The sequence below is a fragment of the Pipistrellus kuhlii genome, unplaced genomic scaffold, assembly GCF_014108245.1.
Source record: "Pipistrellus kuhlii isolate mPipKuh1 unplaced genomic scaffold, mPipKuh1.p scaffold_m20_p_2, whole genome shotgun sequence".
Taxonomy (NCBI): Eukaryota; Metazoa; Chordata; class Mammalia; order Chiroptera; family Vespertilionidae; genus Pipistrellus; species Pipistrellus kuhlii.
This window is the reverse complement of record NW_023425515.1, coordinates 91531764-91552605: the sequence shown is the minus strand read 5'-3', so window position 1 is coordinate 91552605 and position 20842 is coordinate 91531764. Positions and strand designations below refer to the sequence as shown.

The 20842-nt window shown below is 39.1% G+C and overlaps 2 protein-coding genes across 4 annotated transcripts in view; one reads left to right on the top strand and one right to left on the bottom strand.

Annotated features, from left to right (window-relative positions):
• Positions 1-20842, top strand: part of MED12L (mediator complex subunit 12L) — a 353473-nt gene that overhangs the window by 261518 nt on the left and 71113 nt on the right. For both annotated transcript variants that reach the window (XM_045584086.1, XM_045584085.1), the window contains exons 16-20: positions 5805-5952; positions 10439-10557; positions 11166-11309; positions 13461-13624; positions 17023-17154. In XM_045584086.1, coding sequence (XP_045440042.1) covers positions 5805-5952; positions 10439-10557; positions 11166-11309; positions 13461-13624; positions 17023-17154 — 707 coding nt within the window. The remainder of the gene's footprint in view (positions 1-5804; positions 5953-10438; positions 10558-11165; positions 11310-13460; positions 13625-17022; positions 17155-20842) is intronic.
• The window catches only part of P2RY12 (purinergic receptor P2Y12), a 49389-nt gene that overhangs the window by 7312 nt on the left and 21235 nt on the right, over positions 1-20842 (bottom strand). Inside the window, exon 1 of one of the 2 annotated variants that reach the window (XM_036443866.2) lies at positions 5555-5806. The exons of the other annotated variant lie outside the window; for it this stretch is intronic. The gene's annotated coding sequence lies outside the window, so the exon portion shown is untranslated. Of the gene's footprint in view, positions 1-5554; positions 5807-20842 lie in introns of those variants that run through there. 2 annotated transcript variants of the gene reach the window in all.

Here is a 20842-nt window from a genome sequence, read left to right as displayed (position 1 = left end):
TGGTGAAGGCCTGGGGAGGGGCAGAAGTGGGGAGAAGGAGGTGAATAGGGTGAAGAAGAGGGACATCTGTAGTACTTTCAACAATAAAGATGTATTTAAAAATAATAAAATAAACTTATTTTAATGAACTAAAATAAAATTTTATGTAGATTTGTTATTTTTTTTAAAACTGGCTTTAACTCCTTTTTGGAGATGATGTATACTGGGTTTGCATTTAAATATTTAAACATACAAATTAATGAGTGTTTGGAAAGTTTTAAATGCTTAATTTTTTCATATCAGTAGGACAAGTGCATCTATTTAATCTATCTTAATTAGTGTTTGAAAGAAAAGTAAGCACTCAGAATAGGATTCTTATTTCCCTTTAAGGATAATTACTTTATTAATTTCAAAATTCTATGGTTATGGGTCATTTGTAGAAATAATCAGAAAATGAATAAGGAGAGTACATAGCTCTGATAATCTAGTCACCATTATAATATCTTTGTGAACACACACATATTTTGGCAACATTTCTAATCACATATTTTAAAGAAATGACTCAGAGCAGACTTCAATTTAATTCACTTCAATTCTTCCCAAGGATATTTGGGTTAGAGGCACGTTTTAATTTCTGTACTATAACAGGCCTCCCGGGTTTTGGACATGCATCTTCCTAGTTCCATGCCAGTTAAGTGATTTATTATCTGGAGAAAGAAAGTAATCGATCTGGAGATTTTCAGAAGTCACTGTATAGGGGAGATGATCTGTCCCACCCATGGACAGCACACTGGCAGTGGTCTAGTGATATTTTTCTCCTGCTGGACAAATGTGTCAGGGAATAAATAACAGAATAATTCTTTGGTAGTGAACTCCAATCATTAATTCTACTTACAAACTAGGCAACATGAGGATGTTTTGATTCCCAGATGAAAGAGCAGAACTTATTGGTATTCTTGGAATATTTGTTCTATTTTCTTAGGTTGCTTTAATTCTCGTGTAGTATAAGTTGGTATTTGAAGACTTGTGTATTTTCTGCATGTAGAGAAAATTGACATAAACCAGTTACATAGTTTTCAATTCACATCATACGTAAACTAATTACTAAAGCTCTGTGGCACACCAAACAATGTACTTTTGGCTGATCTAATAAGAATAAAAGGTATCATTTTGATTCATTCACACTGGATGGCTATTGTGTTGGCTGTTGCCTTTTTTTTTCTTTCTTTTTTTCATTTGACAACCTAAGGGAGAAGAGGTCAGTGCCCCTGACTAAATAGTTGGGTATTGTATAGTTTAAAAATTCTTGCAGCATACTGGTTGAAAATTGCTGTTGTAGGCTGTTGAAAAAGAGTTGCTTTTAGATTAGTAACAGCTACAGGCATGATTTTCCTAACAATATCTGCTATCTGAAGCACATACATTTTCACGCTCAGAGGGGACCCTGGTCCTTTCCCAGCTAAGTGCAGGTTGCTCTTGTTTTTATATTCCATCCCTCATTCTCTGTGCTTCTAGTTCAAGCCCCTGAGCATATCAGGGCCAGTGAACTGATAATGAACTTCCTCACATTCCTCACTTTCCCCCACAGTCCTTGTGTTTTTATCAGTCTCTTTTTTTTTTTTTTTTTTTTTTTTTTTTCCTTTAGTGAAGTGGAAAGGTGTGCCTGACTTTCTTTCCAAGTTTTTCTATCTCTTTTATCAGTTATCTGCCTCCAGTCTGGATTTCCTTCCTGGAACATAGCTTTGAAAGAAGAGGTTGTCATTGATTATCCTAACACAACCTTCTCTTCCTCTCAAGCTGCTGTTCTTCATGCCCAATACTAGTAAATGCGGGTTACTTCCTTCACCTTCTCTTATTTCACCACCTACTATTACTTCAGCTCCCTATTTCCTGCTGTCTGCCCTCCATCCCCCATTGTAGAAAAACTTCTCTTTTGAGGTTCACACGTGTGTGTTTTAAAAAAAAACACAAAACAACAAGTCAGGCTACATCCATTGTGACTTCTGCACTGCATTTGATACTATTAATGACTCCCAGTGTTAAATGTCTCCTCCATGACCAACCTCTGTGACCCTGATTTCTCTGGTGCTCTTATTGATTACAGAGAGTGCATGTGCATCATTGGATGGTTTGTTTGTCCTCATAATTGTCTCAACCCTCTTTGCCGTCCCCCAATAATTGGGAATTTTTGTACCCCTTCCAGTGACACATTGCTCTTCTCCCGAAGCTGTCAGCTCCATGTTCGCCTCCATGTCAAACCACCCACTAAATATTTCTAAAATACTAGAGGCTCAGTGCACAAAATTCATGCACGGGTGTGGTCCCTAGGCCTGGTCAGAGATCGAAGCATAAGCATCTGGCATAGAAGGGCAGGTCTCAGCTGACCTCTGAGCCCTGGGCAGCACATGGGCCCCTGGACTCCCATGTGCCCTACTCCACTTGAGTCACGGCACCCAAGTCCCCACACAGAGATACGGGGAATGCAGCTGGGCGCTGGGGCCTGGGCACAGTGTGGGCCTCTGGGCCACCCAGTAGTGCCACACAGAAGCCAGGAGGGCAACATATTGTCTCCCAGCCAACACTGCCCCCTGGTGGTCAGCAAGCAGTTGAACTCCTGGTTGACCACCTGCCTGAGGGGACAATTTGCATATTAGGCTTTTATTATATAGGATTTCTACCTACCCCTTAAATTCTTCTCACCTAACGGTGAATTTATGAGCTCCCTGCTGTTGTTACCTACTCTTTTTTCTTCCAACAAACTGTCTAGTGAGTCACCTTGAAATCCGGTGACTTGAACATTCACTCAGATGCATGATATTTTCCCAGTTACCATCAAATACCTCTTGGTTTTGCTTCTTCTTTTTTAGTCTCACCACTAAGATCTATCAATAGTTTACACTCTACAAACTTTTTTGCTTTCTCTTTGCCTCTCATTTCTCCTCTTGAGTTTTATCAGCACTTTTCAGGTTGTTTCCTACAAAACTAATTTTTGTTTTTATCTTTTAGTCATGTGTTCTTTTATTAGTCCACTTATTTATTCATCATATTGTATATTCAATGGACATTAAGTGCCAACCAGTGCCTATTAAGAATATAAATGTGGCCCTGGTCGGGTGGCTGGGTTGCTTAGAGCATTGTCCCATTTTGTGGGTTCAATTTATGGTCCAGGGGTATATCCACATTGTGGGTTCCATCCCTGGTTGGGGCACATAACTAGGTTGTGGGTTTGATTCCCAGATCAATGTTTCTCTCAACTGATCAATGTTTCTCTCTCACATTGATGTTTCTCTCTCTCTTTTTGCCCTGAATCCTCTCTCTCTAAAAATCAATAAAAACATATCATTGTGTGGTAATTAAGAAAATAACATAAATGTGAACACAACACACCTGGGTTCTCCATTACAAAATGGGTGGTTTAGCAGGGAAGAAGAACTAGCGAATACATAGAAAATAAGTGAATTATACTGTGACAAGTGCTCCAAAGCTTCTCTCCCCTCCCTGTGCCCCTCTAGCGAGGGCTTTCACTAGCGTGTGGTGAGCGAGTGAGGGCCTGGAGGCTGTAAATGGCCAGAGCATTGCCATGAGTGAATCTGAGGCTGCTGAGAGTATTTTAGGTGGTGGGAGGGCCACAGCCAAGGAAGGATGCAGCCGGTATCTGGTAATATTGAGTAATGTGGCACAGTGTGAGTAGGGGGTGTGAGAGAGAGAGAAGTGGAAGTTGGGGGATACGAATGGACAGCAATGAGCTCTGTCTCCTGTGCTACTCAGTTATTGTCACAGGGCAGGTGGTGTTGCCTTGTTCTTCAGAGGAACAATCCGAGGCTCTGAAAGGCTCATTCCGCGGACCGTGGAGCTGGACCTGCGTGCCTTCACAGCTCTGATCCAACCTTCATGCCCACCCAGGCTCCTGTGTGTTAGTGAGGAGCACACGGGTCTTCCCAGGTCACCACCCTCACCGGCCCTGCTGAGGCTTCTGCTCCCTCTGCAAAGGCTGCTTTTATAACACTGGATCTGCAATGCTTGAGGACAAGGAACTGGCATCCTTGCATTTTCTCAGGGTTCCTAGCACCTTGTCCTGCTGTGAGGAGACACTCTGTAAACAGCTGTGAATATCTTTGCTAATATCTTTCTATCATGCCTCCTACTGAAGTTTGCATCAGAACCATTTGAGGACAGGTGCCTTTGCTGAAAACAGTCCCAGGCCCAGGACTGGGTGTTGGACAGTTTCCTCCGTGCCCTCTGTTCCCTTTGAAAGGTTCACACGGGCACATCCACCAGACAAACAAGAAATACATCAGCAGTGCCCTGTGGCCACAACAAACATTGGGAATTAACAAGCAGCTCGGTCATTCAGATGTGCAGCCAGGTGTGGGAATCATTACCTCTGTTGCCTTCATCCTGTGGTTAGGTCTGTCTATGGAAATTTTAGGGAGATTTGGATATTCAGGGTGTATTAAGTAACAGCAGCTTCTAGAAGAGACCTGCTCCTAGCCTTCCCCTCCCCTGTATATTAGTAAGGAGGCAAATTTGAACACCTAAAACAATAATTATTTGTGGGTGGGGTAGCAAGATGGAGTAGCAGGGTGTACAAATGTAGATTTCTGATAGGATATAATTTAAAAAAGGAATTAGTGCAAGGAGAAGTGGTGTCTTGAATTCAAGTGTGTGTGAGAGAAAGACAAAATGACAAAGACTGGGAGGAAAGAGAGAGAGAGAGAGAGAGAGAGAGAGAGACAGAGAGAAAGAGATCAGGCTCTTATTTCAAGAGTGTAGAAGCAAAATGCTGCATTGTGCAGCATGCCCAGGTGCTGCGCTGCAAAATGAAACTTCTCCACGTCTCCAGGATTTTTGCAGCCCCTGCTAATTAGGACCACAATGTGGTGTGTTTCCTGGGCGGTGTTTTCTCAGGCAAGCTCCTTAGGATTAGATGCTGTTAGGAAGGGAGAGCACCTGACAGGGCAACATGTAGAAATGATAAGAAAAGAAGATGGACAGGGATTATCCCAAGAAGATGAAAGAGTGTAAGATCTGACAGAGGAATTTAGTAGAAAAGCTCAAAACCAAGTTAAGAGAGAACTAACTCATCCCGGACTACATGACTTTGGCTGAGGAATGTGACTAGCAGTGTGCGCATGTTGTTTGCTGTGACTGAGTGGTCTCCCCCTCCAGGAGGGGAAACAGCCTTGAATTCACTGGGTTTGTGGGCAGGGAGGGCCGGGATGCTCCAGAAGGGAAGTTAGTGTCAGACGGAGCATGTTTCACTTTTAGCTATTTACCTCCCATGCACTGTGGCCCGCATGCTCTATTGGAAACAGATATACATGTATCTTACACAATCATGTTGGAAGTAAAGGAAACACTTCTATAAAAGTAGTAAAAGGGTCCTAAGAAGATGTGTTTTTTCTTCTTCTAAATATACAATATTTAATGATGCTGTATAGAGAAAGCCAAATTTAACTAAGAAATAACACTTTCCTTAAGGAAAAAGTTCTACTAGATAGTATGTAAATATGATGTGAAATTAACACCATGCTAAATTATAAACAACGAAAAGTTTTCAATTGTCAAAACTTACTCTGTAGGGGTCGCCCACATCAACTGCTTCTATTAAGACTTCAGGTTAGTTGACAGTTTTTTTTTTTAACTCTAGCAAGTTCCAAACTGGAAAAACCAGGTGTTGCCAGTGGAGGTTGAGGTGAACTGAAAGGTGGGCGGTGTCACCAGGCCAGCAGCATAGAGATGCTGTGGTTAGTGCACTTCCTGGCCCAGAGTGCAGCCCTGCGCCTGCAGACCAGGGTTTCTCAGTGCACTTTTCTCTTTTTCAGGATGAGTCTTCAAGCCATGAATGTAACCAGCGCACAGTTCTTCTCTATGGTGTGGGCAAAGCACGTGATGAAGCGAGGCATCAGCTGAAGAAGATTACCAGAGATATTTTGAAAATCCTAAATAAGAAGAGCACCACAGAGACCGGGGGTAAAGAGCCCGAATGCACTTGTCCCATTGTGCTGGCTATGTCCTTCCCCTTAGCTCTGTCTTTATCAAGTTTGTAGATGGCAGTGTCCCCAGAGTTTCCTCTCCTCAATGACTGTCACATTGAAATATGAATAAGCACATTGAAATTTTAAGGCCTTGGTTCCATTTATAGTAATCCTTGTATTAGAATAGCACGTCTTATGAGTAGATGTAGGTAGTTTTTATTTTCTACTTTTTTTTTTTTTTTTTTTTTTTTTACTTCCCGAATTTTCTACAATAGTAAAAAATGGAGTATTGAAGAATGAGTTGGAAACCCCTTACTTTAAAAGTGATTCCCCTAATCTTTTTTTTTCTTTTCTTTTCTTTTAAATATATTTTATTGATTTTGTACAGAGAGAAAGAGAAAGGGATAGAGAGTTAGAAACATCGATGAGAGAGAAACATCGATCAGCTGCCTCTTGCACACCCCCCACTGGGGACGTGCCCACAACCAAGGCACATGCCCTAGACCGGAATCCAACCCCGGACCTTTCAGTCCTCAGGCCGACGCTCTATCCACTGAATCAAACTGGTTTCAGCGATTCCCCTATCTTCACCAGTCTTTTTCAAGCTTGTAGTTTGCTCTGGGTACTTATATTGCATGCTAACTGAAAATCATGACAGCGTAGTTGCTAATCTTTTCTTCCATTAATCAGAAGAATAATTGCGATAAGTAATGGTGGCTACTGATGTTACCAAACGTTTTCAAGTGAAAAAGAAAATTAAGTCTTTGCTCTATAATGCCTTCTTTTCTTATAATAGAATACTCTTTCCCCTGGCCTTTTACATAGTTTTTACAGGAAAGTTACATCTTTACATTATGTCACCACATTGCATAATTGAAATTTTGTAATTATCTACTTTACACTTCCCTAATTACTCTTTTCAAGGTTTGTTTATTTTATTAGGAAGTCATATGGTTTAAAATGTGTAATATATATACTCCACTACCTCCAGTGGTATTTATTTTTCTACTACTTAAATAACACAAAGGGGAGAGGACTTTCAATTTTCCCTATGCAAACTGCACACTTCCTGCACTTGGTATAAGCCACCTCTAGAAACCCTACTTTGATGTTCAGTACAAAATAAATACTCTTTTATGAACCTCTCCACAGGGGATCTTGTAAACTTTAAGCAGATTAATTTCTAGAGCTTGTCCTTGCTACATCTGTCCTACAGGAAAGTGCAGATATAACTAATGCAAATAGCTCTTTCCTCTCCATCAATAGAGGGGCACAGGCAGAAACAAGGTGCAAGACTCTCTTTTCTCTCAAAATGTTGCCACTGTTTGAGTCGCAAGCTAGTCCTCAGAGCACACGCAATGGAAAATTGACCTTCATGTGATTTGCATCATGTCCCCTCACTTCCTCCTGTCTCTGGCTAAGGACCTTGCACTACACCAGCAACAGGGGACAACCAGGAGTCCTGGAAGGGAAATGAAACCTGTTGTTGTTGGTCTGTCCTTATGGAGCTTGCAAAGAACACAGTTGCTAAGAAAAACTGTTGATCTGCCCCCTTGCTCTTTTCTCTCTCCTAGAGAAAGAGGAAATGGGTTGCATTTAGAAGGTCGGATTTAGAAGGTGTGCTAAGCAGGGAGCAGAGACTACTGAAACTCCTCTTTGTGTACCTCAGAATGGGGTGAACCATCTCAGTTCAAAGGTTCAGTAATACAGTTTTTAAAAAGTTTTAAATTAATTTTAGCGTCTTTCCAGGTCCTATGGAATTTTTGGTTTTTGGAAAACTGAGAAGATAGGAAGAGGAAGGAAGCAATGTGGTATCTTTTTCTGTTGAGTCTACTTCCTTCCTTTATAGTTTTTTATGCCAGACTATAGTCTATGCTATCTTTGTATCAGTTTCTTAAATAGGCAAGTCTTGCTCATGAACTCACAGAGACAGTTGTTGTACATGCCGCTTTTCGAGATACCAGTAACTGAAACACCTCTGTGAAAAGGCATCTTCAAATGGGGATTTTTGTCTTTCCCTCACTTTAAAATTTCTTACTCAGAAATGTTTTAATTAGATCTATCTTTTGATAGGCTACATTTAAGTCACTACTTAAAGCCTAGTGTGCTCACCAGAAGCTAGCTAACTATACTTAAGATTAATGGAAATTTGCCCCTTTTTTCAGTGAAGACGAGGATTGATAAATCAGAAAAAGGGCACTTGTATGAGCATGTATATGACTTTTAGAAACTCCATTAGGAGTGTTAGCACATCAACCAGGCTTTATCTTGGGACATTTATAATTCAAAACTTATATGACATTTCCAGCTGAAGGTGGCCAAACCTCTTGTACATTTATATGACTAGTCATCTTTGTGTTTCAATGGTGCATCTTTTGAAAATATGAAATAGGTTTATCAAACTAGAAGGCCAAAACTTGTAGGGTTTAAAGATTTTGAAAAAAAGACAACCAAAATTAAGCAACTAAAGAATAATAATACCTATTATGAAAGCAAATTAACATAAGACAAATGAGAAAAATCTATGAATTATGACTGTTATGCATGTGAATATTATTAAAATAAAGTATTCCGGTGAAAACTACCACTAATATTTTATATATTTTTAAATGAATATGAATTGCCAATAATCAATTGCATATTTTTATGTGAGATTTTAAGAAGTTAGCTATAGCTTATTAGCATAAACAAACAAACAAAAAAGATGCATCTGTGAATTTTCATGACGGATCCACTTCCTCATCTGTGTTATTTTTGTTTGTGTTTTTGCTTTAGTCCCAGGAAGGACTAAATAATTATCTTAACTTCAATTTTAAAGCACATTGTACCCAATATGGTTGATATGCACTTTCAGCTTTGGATCAGTCGTGTTAGTTAATAAAAAATTCCAAACTTGGATACTTTAAATATGTTTATGACAAATGATCAGCTAAATGGAAAACAAATAGGCTTAATGAACTTATTGTGTGTGTTTTTTTGTGTTATTGGTAAAAGTGGCACAGTCTTTTACCTTATGCTACACATCACTTTTAATTCTGATTTATTCTGGTTTCAGGGCTTGTTTGTTTTAAGAAATGAACACAAAACAGCCTGAGTTTTTTTTGGTAGGCGGAGGGGAGACATTGGTGAGGGCTTAAATTGTAATTGCTTATTGTTGAAAGGGAGGTATCCTGTCTTCTAATGTTATTTTTTAACATCATTACATTTCTCATTAACAAAATATTTTTCAGTTTAGTGAAGTTGTTAGTCTAATAGAGGTGTGTAATAACCTTTGTTCTCTGAATTAAACTTTTCCAAATAAAATGTGAGGGATTAGGCAAAAACAACAACAAAAAACAAAACAAAACAAAACAAAACAAAACAAAAAGAACACCACAAAAACCGTCTTAAGCCGAAACCGGTTTGGCTCAGTGGATAGAGCATCGGCCTGCAGACTGAAAGGTCCCTGGTTTGATTCTGGTCAGGGGCATGTACCTTGGTTGCAGGCACATCCCCAGTAGGGGGTGTGCAAGAGGCAGCTGATTGATGATTCTCTCTCATCGATTTTTCTAACTCTCTATCCCTCTCTTTTCCTCTCTGTAAAAAATCAATAAAATATATATATTTTAAAAAAAACCTCTTAAACATAACAGTACTGATATAGTGATTGCAGGGGTGGGGGAGGACCAAGGGTTGGGAGACAGATATGAGAAGGTAGGGGTGAGAGCAGGGCAAAGATGTGAGTGATAGTGCTCTTGTCACCATAGCCTTTAACTATAGTTAGCATCATTATGTTGGAAATGACCTTAGACATTATATAATCCAACCTTTTACTTTTGTTTTTAAATTTATATTTATACATACATACATTACAAAATATTTAAAAACTGGATCTAATTATTTTTGGATATTAACCTTTAAACTTTTAAGAACAAGAGTCCCTCTGGGATAGCATATTTTAAACCATTTTTATTGTAATTTTTTTCAAATTGCTTTATGCTAAAATAAGTGTTGCATTTTTCCATTAATGTGGAGGAATTTTATCTTTTCTACCCTAAAAGTTAAGAATCATGTGTGTAAATTTTCTTTTTTTACAAATTACTCTTTGAGAAAATATTACAGTAAGTCTCCTAAGAAGATGCCAGTGAAGCTTTCTATTAAGTCAGAATGAGCCTGGGTGATTTCCCTGCTTCCTTGTTTATGTCTTCCATTTCAAAAGTCAGTTATTACAAATGTTCCGAGGTGTGCAGTATTAGTCTAAGCTGTGAGGAGTTGGGATCTTGTCCCCTGCGGGGAGAGAAGTGGCTGGAAGGGCCCCATCAAGTGTACAGTGTTCTGATATGTGATTTTGTGAATTGAGTTTCATTACAAGTGTATTTTGTAGAGATTCATAGAGTTTGTGCATTTTTTGTATGTGCATTCTATTTAAATCAAAACAGTATCATTGAAAAGTAGTGAGCTTCTGTTGAGTGAAAAATAATGTGTTACTATGTGTTTGCTAGTAGGAGATGAAGGACCAAGAGCCAAGAAGAGCAGGCAGGAGTCATTTCCAACGCTGGAGACTGTGTTCACCAAACTTCAGCTCCTTTCATATTACGATCAGCACCAAGTGACATCTCAGGTAGCCATCTAAAGCTGTTTATTATACATTTGGGATAATCATATTTCCTTAAAAGACTCCTATGTAGTATATGTTTCTGGCCTTGGTTGGTTGTATAAATATGCTTTAAAACATATTTAGAAGCATCTCAAACTATTGAGTAGCTAAGTTTTAAGAGTTAGGTTGTCTTCCTCAGAAGAATTACTTTTTATTTTGACAATATTTTTACCTTAGGGTAATAATCAACATTATGTAAATTATCTCTAATGTAATACTTATGTTTTTACACTATGGTCCTACATTGCTATTAATAAGGGAGAAATCTGTTCATGATACATAAAGTACAGGTGAGAAGGAACCATCCCCATTTTATTTTACAAATCCATTGATATTCAAATAGATATTAATTAATACTTCTAGTTGTCTACCATTAGGACATTTGGGTCTAGATCTTATGATGACTTGTCTTATTTTTTCAGTGATAGTTGCAGTAAGGAAGTCAATTTGTGCATGGTTTGGATTCTGTGGAAATAGGTTTTAAAAGTCTTCTAAATAGAATCACATGTAAATTTAAATTTCTTAATTATTTGGATATTGGTCTTATCATTATTCTGACCTTTTTTGCACAGATCTCTAACAATGTGCTGGAACAGATCACAAGCTTTGCGTCCGGGACTTCCTATCACCTCCCTTTAGCTCACCACATTCAGCTCATCTTCGACCTCATGGAGCCAGCACTGAACATCAATGGACTAATTGACTTCTCAATACAGGTGCTACGGAGACCCTGCTTCTCTCATTTTAGGAAAGCAAATGTACCAGGCATTGTACAATTAAAAATGAGGCACCCAGTGCATTTTTTAATAATTGAGACATTCTGAATCAACAGTATATGAATAGCTTTTTAATTGAAGCTATGTTCATAGTTTTCAGTTAAATAGTTATAACATTGTGCTAAAATACACCAAGTGGCCAGATTATTATGATCTCTGAAAATATATACTAGTGACCCAGTCCATAAAATTTGTGCACATTAAAAGGGGATTAATTAGAGGAAATAATTTAATATTGCTATTTGCCCTTTCTCTATAGTAGAAATGTCAGGGATGAAAGAAAATTAGTGAAATCTTATGAAAACCTTCCTCCTGTCAGAGCCTGGGGCTCACTACGGGACCCAGAGTCAAGTCCCCGCTCACCTACATGCACCTCAAAATCGAGTGAGGCCCAGACCCAGCCGGCTCCCCCTCATTGGACTAGATCCAGACCCGACCAGCCCCACCCTTGTCAAGCTCTGACAAGCAGGGGGCATAGCCTCAGGTCCCCTGGCCTCATGCCAGGATGGGGGCCATGGTCTGAAGTTACCCAGCCCAGACCAAGGTGGGTGGCATGTCTTGAGGTCCTGTCAGTGGGGGACATGGTGTGAGGTCCCCTGACAAGCTCTGCCAGGCAGGAGAGGTGCAGCCTCAGGTCCCCCATCAAGCCCCTCTGGGCAGGGGCATGGCCTGAGTTGCCCCAAGCCAGCACTGAGGCTGCACTTTGAGGTCCCCTGTCAAGCCCTGCCTCAGGTCCCCTGGCCCGTTGCTGAGGTTGGGGGAGGGGTGTGGCCTGAGGTCCCCTGTCAAGCCCCACTTTGTGGGGTGTATAGTTTGAGGTCCCCCAGACTGATGCTAGGGCAGAGGATGTGGCCTGAAGTCCCCTGTCAAGCCTAACCTGGTGGGGGGCACAGCCTGAAGTCCCCTAGCCTGGTGCTGAGGCGGGAGGAGCAGCCTGAGGTCCCCTAGCCCAGCACCAGGATGGGAAACACACCTTGAGGTCCCCTATCAAACCCCACTGGGTGGGGGGCGTGGCCTGAGGTCCCTATCAATGCCCACAGGTTACTACTGATTGCTCATTAAGGTTCCTCAGGTCCCTGCTGATTGCTCCTTAAGGCTCCTTATGGGAACTTGGCCTCAGCTGTGTGTGCAATCATCTTTGTGACTGAGTGATGGTCAATTAGCATATTCCCTCTCTATTAGATAGGAGATATATATATATATATATATATGTATATATATAATTGTGCATGGGTGGCATCTGGCCAGCCTGGCCAGGGTAGAAGGGGACATGGATGGTTGGCTGGCCTGCTTGCTGGTCCAACTTCTGGTTGAAGGGACAATTTGCATATTAGCCTTTTATTATATAGGATATACACTGAGTGGCCAGAGTTTTATGAATTCAAAGATCATAATAATCTGGCCACTCAGTGTATATACTAGTAATAGTCATTTAAAAAATGGAAATGTTTTAAAGGTATTTTTTTTTGTCTTTTATTACTTTGCTTTGAGAAAGATGAAAGGTTGTTTGCTGTTTATAATAGAGTATATTTTAGGTTAAGAGCAAAAAAAAAATAGAACCTTATAATTTGATTTATCCTGCTATATTTCATATATATATATATATATATATATATATATATATATGTATGTATGTATTTGAGTATATTTCTTATCTTATATTGTTAGTAAATAGAAATAAAAGTTGGTTTCTATTGCTTATTCTCTGTTTTATTAAAAAGAAGGGAAAAGGGAGAAAAAAGTGAAAGGTGGGATGTTCTCTAAAATTATTCAGTCTAGAGCTTTAGTTTTAGGCTACCATAAAGTGTTCGTAACTATTTTAGTATTGGATACTTTCTAACTGCATTTACGATGCTGTCTATATAAAAGAAAAACTCCATAATTTGGTAAAGGATAAAAAATGAAAATCAATGTAATTTACTGGTGTGCTTTCTGAGTCAGATTATGTATTTGTATATGGTCCTGGGGCAGGATTAGGGGTGAGATAAAGTATTATTAGAATGACTCAATACATGCATGGTTTTTAAGAATAAATGCTTTCCTACTTGCTTTGGCAGCTACATTTTTATCCAATCTTTTCTGTTGTTGTAGTTACTAAATGAACTGAGTGTCGTGGAAGCCGAATTGCTCTTGAAATCCTCCAGCCTGGCAGGCAGCTACACCACGGGCCTCTGTGTCTGCATTGTGGCTATTCTCAGGCGCTATCACAGCTGCCTGATCCTGAATCCTGAGCAAACAGCCCAGGTGTTTGAAGGGTTGGTATATTAAGTATTATTACTGTTTCACATACTATCCTAATAAAAGAGTAATAAGTAAATTGACCGAACCTCTGCTATACCCACAAGCCATACCCACCAGCCAATCAGGAGCAAGTATGCAAATTAACCCAACCAAGATGACTGCCCATCATGGAGCAAACAGGAGGCTTGGGTTCCCGTGGCAATGGAGGGAGCCAAGCTTCCTGCACATCCTGGCCAGTCAAGGCCTCTGCTCCAGGCTACAAAGTTTCAATTGTAGAAGGTAAATAAATTCCAGATACCAGAGCCTCCACTTGGGTGACCAGGGGGTGTGGCCAGCCTGCAAACCACCACAGGCCCAGGCTGCTCCACACCCCAAGGGAACCCCCACCCGGGCTTAAACGGGCAGTCGGACATCCCTCAAGGGGTCCTAGATTGGAGAGGGTGCAGGCTGGGTTGAGTCCCCTCCCTCCCCCCTCCCCCACCCCGCACGAATTTCATGCATTGAACCTCTAGTAATATATAATTGTGATGAAAATATAGTAGTTTTAAGAGAAAAATAATATTTATATTTATTTCAATGGAGATATAACATAGTTAAAGGGTAATGTTGTAAGAAAACATGCAACAAATGAGAGTTATAAACATGAAAAAGTATTTTCTTTTTTAAAAATGTGTGATTCCTTTCTCCCTTTCTCTTTACCATCCTGCCTTACTTTTCCCCCTGGTTTCTACAATACAAGCCCTCATTTATAGCACTCTATCATCTGCCCTACCTAGCATCATGGGTAATTATAAATGGCACACATGTGACAACTTTTTTGTTCGTGTAATTTCAGTTTATATTTGGAGAATCCAACACAAAATAAGCTTTGCATGCATTAACATTTTAGAGATTTACTTCTTTAACTTCATTGTTTTAAATAAACTAGACCTATTTTTTTAAATATATTTTATTGATTTTTTACAGAATGGAAGAGAGAGGGATAGAAAGTTAGAGACATCGATGAGAGAGAATTGTCTATCAGCTGCCTCTTGCACACCTCCTATTGGGGATGTGCCCGCAACCAAGGTACATGCCCTTGACCGGAATCGAACCTGGGACCTTTAAGTCCGCAGGTTAATGCTCTATCCACTGAGCCAAACTGGTTTTGGCATGAACCTATTTTTTGATAAGATAATCGAAATAGTGACTTCCTTGATTCTTAGTTTTTTTGGTTTGTGTGAATTGTAGTGTGAGGTTTTCTCTACTACTACTAGTGGGTTAATAATGACATAATACTATCCCCTTTAGAGACTGAGGTTACAGGGACCTGGGTAGAATAATTAGCTCTCAAAAAGCCCTGTACTGGCTACTTTTTGTCCACCGAAGACTCACTCCTTTTCCAGGCTTTTTATAAAAAAAGACAACTGTTTTTCCTTTTCTTCCATTTTCCTCCTAGGTTTAAAAGAAACATGGGGGTCTTTGGTTCGATAGTACTCTTTGTTGTGGTCTCATACATGTAATCAATTTATACTCTATTCAAAACTAACACCCATTTAATAGCAGCTCTCTCAGGGAAAAGGAAATGCTATTACATTAATTATGCATGAAGATTATTAAGCGAAATCTGAAATATCCCAGATAGTTTCAAATGTGAAAATATTAACATGTTAGCATTCAGTTAATATAAGACTGTTTCATATGGCCCTCAACTACCCTATGAAGTTGGAAAATTAATATCACTTTACAAGTGAAGAAACTGAAACTCAGGCTAGTAAAGGAAGTGCATGATGAAGTGATATACTCAACATCACATAACTAACACTCCCAGGCTGCTGAAACACTTTCGAACTAGGTGCTCACTCATCCTGTTTAATCTATAGCATACTTTTTAAACTGCATGAAACTCATTAGTTGGTCATTAAATGAATATATTTTTGACAAGCACATTTTTTATTTTTTATTATTTTGAAATTAATTTCAGTATTATTTATTTTGACATTTTAAATTTATTTTATAAAATGTTCATAAAATCATATTTAATATTAACTTCATTATATTTTTACTTCATCATACATAGTAAGAGTATTTTACCCGAAATATGTACTTATACAAATGAATATACTGGATCTCAGTATAAAATGTTTTTCTTTCCTGTGGCAAGTGAAAAAAACTTGAGGAAAACATTGACTGTTATACTCCCAATAAATGTTTATTTACAAAGTAATTCTTTGCTTTGTAGGTTATATTTGGATTTTGTTGTTGTTGTTGTTTATATTGTTAACTGTTGATTGAATCTGTTTTTCATAATTATGGGACTCTTTTGCTGTAATTGACAACTTTTATCTGCTGCCCACTGTCCCCATTTGCTGATGTCATTTTATAGGGTTTGGAATGCTATATTGCCATTTCCTCTTGAACTTTCCTGAGTTCCATATCTGATATTTGTGATTCCTTCTTGGTCTGAGTATTCTAGGCTCCCTCTGGCTTTACCCTGTTTCCTGACTAGTAGAGTGAACTGTGGCCTGGGAGCATGGAGACTTCAGCTGTCTTGGATCTGCTGTGACCTCAGACTTAGCCTATTTTCAGGTTACTTTACTTTTCTGAGCCTTAGAACCCTCTTTGTAAAATGAGGAAGATAAGTCAGTTCATTTCTAAAGCCCATTTGAGCTTTAATCTGAACCATCCCTATAACAAAATACAACGTGGTGGTGACATCGGACTCACAAAGAGTGGGCTGGACCACATTTTTTATCTCTGTGTTGTATTAACTTTTGTGTTGTATGAACTGGGATGAAAGAGGCCATAGTTAGGATTTGGGGAAATGGCACAGATTTCAGCAGCAATGGTACTTTGAACTGAAAGACTTCAGAGAATGTTACTAAAGGAGATGGAGACGTGGTTTTTATATGAGATAAATGAATGCAAATTTGTTTCTATTTTGGAGAAACAAGGGAAATGTGACGTCTAACTGGCATTCACTAGGTTCATGTGAGCACCAGCTCATGGTTTAAAAAATGGATTTCCCGGATTTATTGATTAAGAATTACTCCTTAAGAAAGAAGTAGATTTGGGGATCGTTGAAAATTCACTGAATTAGTGAATCTTTTTGCTGAGGAGAGATTCTCTATTTTAACATTCTTTTATGTTCTAGTCATAGCAACTTAATTGATGAATTCATTCATATATACTTTCTGTACAGAGGAATTTCTATTTTTCTTGTTGTTAATGCCATTTTTGAAGTTTTCTAAAAATATATCTAATATTTTGATATCATAATAAACTGGCATTTTTCTCAATTATTTACTATTGTTACAATGATTAGTATCAACAATCTAATACTTTTTTATACAAGTAATAAATGGACATATTCTCTAAGTAGCGTATGTATTAGCAACATGTGGATCTCACTCCTCACATGCTCTCTCCTCAGGCTGTGTAGTGTGGTGAAGCATGTTGTGAATCCCTCAGAGTGCTCCTCTCCTGAGAGATGCATCTTAGCCTACCTCTACGATCTCTACGTGTCATGTAGCCACCTAAGAAGTAAATTTGGAGACCTCTTCAGGTGGGTAGAAGAAAAATCAAAATTATTAGGGTTATATCTCTATTTATTAGTGACTCAACCAATATTGTCATCATTTTTAATAGTGAAAGTTAGTCCTAATTATATCTGCCAGAATTCATATTGAGTTACCTTTCATTGTATCTATAACCTTATTACAAATACGTGTTTATGATTGCGATTTTGAGATAAACTTGTGAGACAACATTTTATATTTTGCACTTACTATTACCTCACTGGGAACATTGTTTCCCACTTTCGTGGCACTCACTTTCTCACTTTGTTTGTTTCTCTGCTTCCGTGACCATCTGTTTGAAACAGCATCCCTGGTTCCCTTTCATTCTCTGCATCTTAGCGCTTGCTACCCCACAGGTACACAGATGTTGGAAAATACATTTAATGTTATTTGGAGGAAACTCAGATAATTAATTATAGGAGACAGTCATAACAGGCAAAATAAATTTAGAATCTAGAAGGAGGTAAGGAAAACATGATCAGTTATGATTTTCTCTGCTCCATATTTTCTACCCATTTGTTTGTAAATCCTGTGAGCCAGCTCTACCTTCCAGCTATAGTCCCTAGAATCTGACTACTCTTCATTTCTATGTCACTACCACCCTGGTCATCTCTTGGTTAGATCATTGTATAGTTCTTCTCACTGGTTTCCCCACTTGCCTCCTTGACTCTCTTGAGAATATTATCAACAAATCTACTAAAATCGCCCTTTTAAAACAAGAACAATAAAATTTCCCAATGGCTTCTAATTTATTCAGAATAAGAACCTTTGAAGTCATTACCTAGCCTTTAGGACCTAGTGGATCTGATTTTCTCTTCTGCCTTTCCCCCTTGTTCCATTCTAACTATGTGCACATCCTTCCTGGTCTTCAGGCGCTCTGAGCAACCATTGTGGGGCATTTGCACTTGCTATTCTCTCTCTTGTTTTTTTCTCTAGTTACTTGGATGCTCATGTCCACATTTCATTCATGGCTTTCCTCCCAACTACCCCATTTTATTTATTTATTTACAAATATATTTTCATTTATTTCAGAGAGGAAGGGGGTGGGGAGAGAGAGAGAGAGCTCAATAATGAGAGAAAATCATTGATTGGCTGCCTCCTGCACACCCTCAACTGGGAATCTAGCCTGCAAACAGGCATGTGCCCTTGGCCGGAATCAAACCTGGGACCCTTCTGTCTGCATGCTGATGCTCTATCCACTGAGCCAAACCAGCTAGGGCCCAACCACCCCATTTTAAATAGCATCCCCCTCTGCCTACACTGTCATTCTTTGACCTTAGCACTAACCCCGGCACATTGCATATTTATCATTTCTCTCCTTCCTAGAATGTAAGCTTACCAATAGTAGAAACATTTTCTGTTTTATTTGCTGCTTTGCCCCAGTACCTAGAAGAGTGTCTGGCACATAGGAAGCAGTCAAAAATACCTATTGGATAAGAGATATATACAAAAATATCATTAAACTTTTCATGGTATCAATAGGGGAAAATGTGAAAATAGTCTTCATGAAATGAGTTAGGTTTCAAAATATTCCCTTATAGAACAGGGATGCTGTTTGAGTGAATCTTACAAAACATCTTTCCACAGAAATTAGGTAAGAGTAGTAGTACCCTGTTTCTGCTGCTTTTTCACACAGAGCTGTCAGTTGACAGTTTCTAGAGAGCTTTCTCATACATGATTCGCTCTAAGCAACAGCCCTGTTTTTAATAGTGAACTTCCCAAGAAAGCTCTTGGAGCCCTCATGCTCCTGCCGGGCGGTGTAAATGTGTTTGTTTCAGTCTTGTAACCTGGGTGTGGGGAGATTAGGAGACCAGCTTGCACTGAGGGCTGCTCAGGTTCAGCACAGGGTGCCCCACAGCTGTGACACTGGCTGAGGTTCCCTTGATTAAGAAGTGGCAGAGAAATGCAGCTGGCCCAGGAAACCTGGAAGTCAGATATTATTTGCAGTTTGGAATTAAGAAATATGGTCCAACCAAAACTGGTTTGGCTCAGTGGATAGAGTTTGGTCTGCAGACTGAAGGGTCCCAGGTTCGATTCCGGTCAAGGGCATGTACATTGGTTGCGGGCACATCCCCAATAGGGGGTGTGCAGGAGGCAGCTGGTCTATGTTTCTCTCTCATCGACGTTCTAGCTCTCTATCCCTCTTCCTTCCTCTCTGTGGAAAAACAATAAAATATATTTTTTTTTTTTTAAAAAAAGAAGAAGGAGTAATATGGTCCAATGAAAGCTATATATGCAGAGAGATTTCTGTTAATATATTAATAAACCAGTTTTAATAACTGGATCTGAAACACCATCTATAAAGTTGTGTAAGAGCAATATTTGGGAGACATTCACATTGATTGAGCTGCTGCTTGTGCCAAGCATGGTGCTGGGCTATTTCCATCAAGATCTTTATTCTGCTCAACAACTCCAGGAAGTGGAAATGATATCTCCTATCAACAAGTGATTGTGCCTCATCCTAATTAACAAATGATGAAACTTAGATTTGAACATAAGCAATTTTGGCCTCCAGGTGTGTGTTGCTTTCATCACCCTATTGGAGTCTATTGGATTTTTCAGAAGGGAAAATAGTCTACAGGCTATTTCAGAAGGGAAAAACCTAGGTTATTTCCTTAAATCCATATACATCTGCCATGGAGAGTGGTAGGAATCTGAGAGTGAGCGAGGTTGCAGCTGACTTTTTGATAAAACATAGAAGCTCACCAGGAAAGAGGCTAATATTATAGATGAAACAGGAAGCCTAGAAATGAAGGGTGAGGAGACTTTCCCATGAGCCACAGAGTTCAGAAGAAGTGAGCATTCCTGGCTGGAGGTCGACAGAATTCTTTTGTTTCTAAAAACAGGAATGAATAGCATGTTGGAATTAAGTGAATAAAATAGTCAGTGCTTCAATACTTGCAGAAGACTGTTTCCTCCAGCACTCAGTCAATTGGAAGGTGGAGGAAACCAAGGATGTGGTGTTAGAGGGTGAATCAGCAAAGAGCAAAGTTTGATTTTGTTTCATCTTTAGTGGAAAAAATGAAACAAATTAGGAACTATCGCTAAGTGAGAATGAAAGAAAAGTTAAGTAGAAAGTTGGCAAGAGTGGTTAAGACAGAAACTGGAAATTTTAAAAGTCCTGAAGACTATATAGCATACATCATTTTGAGCAGGTCATAACTTGAGATGGTAAATGTGTATCCTTCAGTGACCACTGAGGAGTTTTTACATAAGTTATCTGGAAAGAAAGATAGTGTAGATTACAATTACTGCCATTTAGTGGGTAGATTTAGTCCTCTGTAATGAGCCAGTGCTTCCCAAACACTATTTATTGGCACTTAGATCTACCTGGAACAGCATTTTAAACATACAGATTCAGTGACCTACAGAAGTCCAGGAGTCTTTATGGCTAACAGACTACCCAGAAGTGATTCTGAAGGAGGAGATTTGAAGCTACATTTTGGTAAACAACAAATTGAACTGTCTCTGTTTTCTAAAAGCAATTGGCAGTAGCAACAGCTTTAGGGTAAAGAGTGTTATTCTATGCCTTTTTATTTTTAAAGAAATCACTTCTGGCTACTATTTATGTAGATGTATGACACTAGGGGTAAAAAGCCATATGTTGCCTTCATCACAAAAACAACGTGCTGCCAAAAAGTTAATCTAAAAGAAAAAGACTCTCTGCTGCATAAG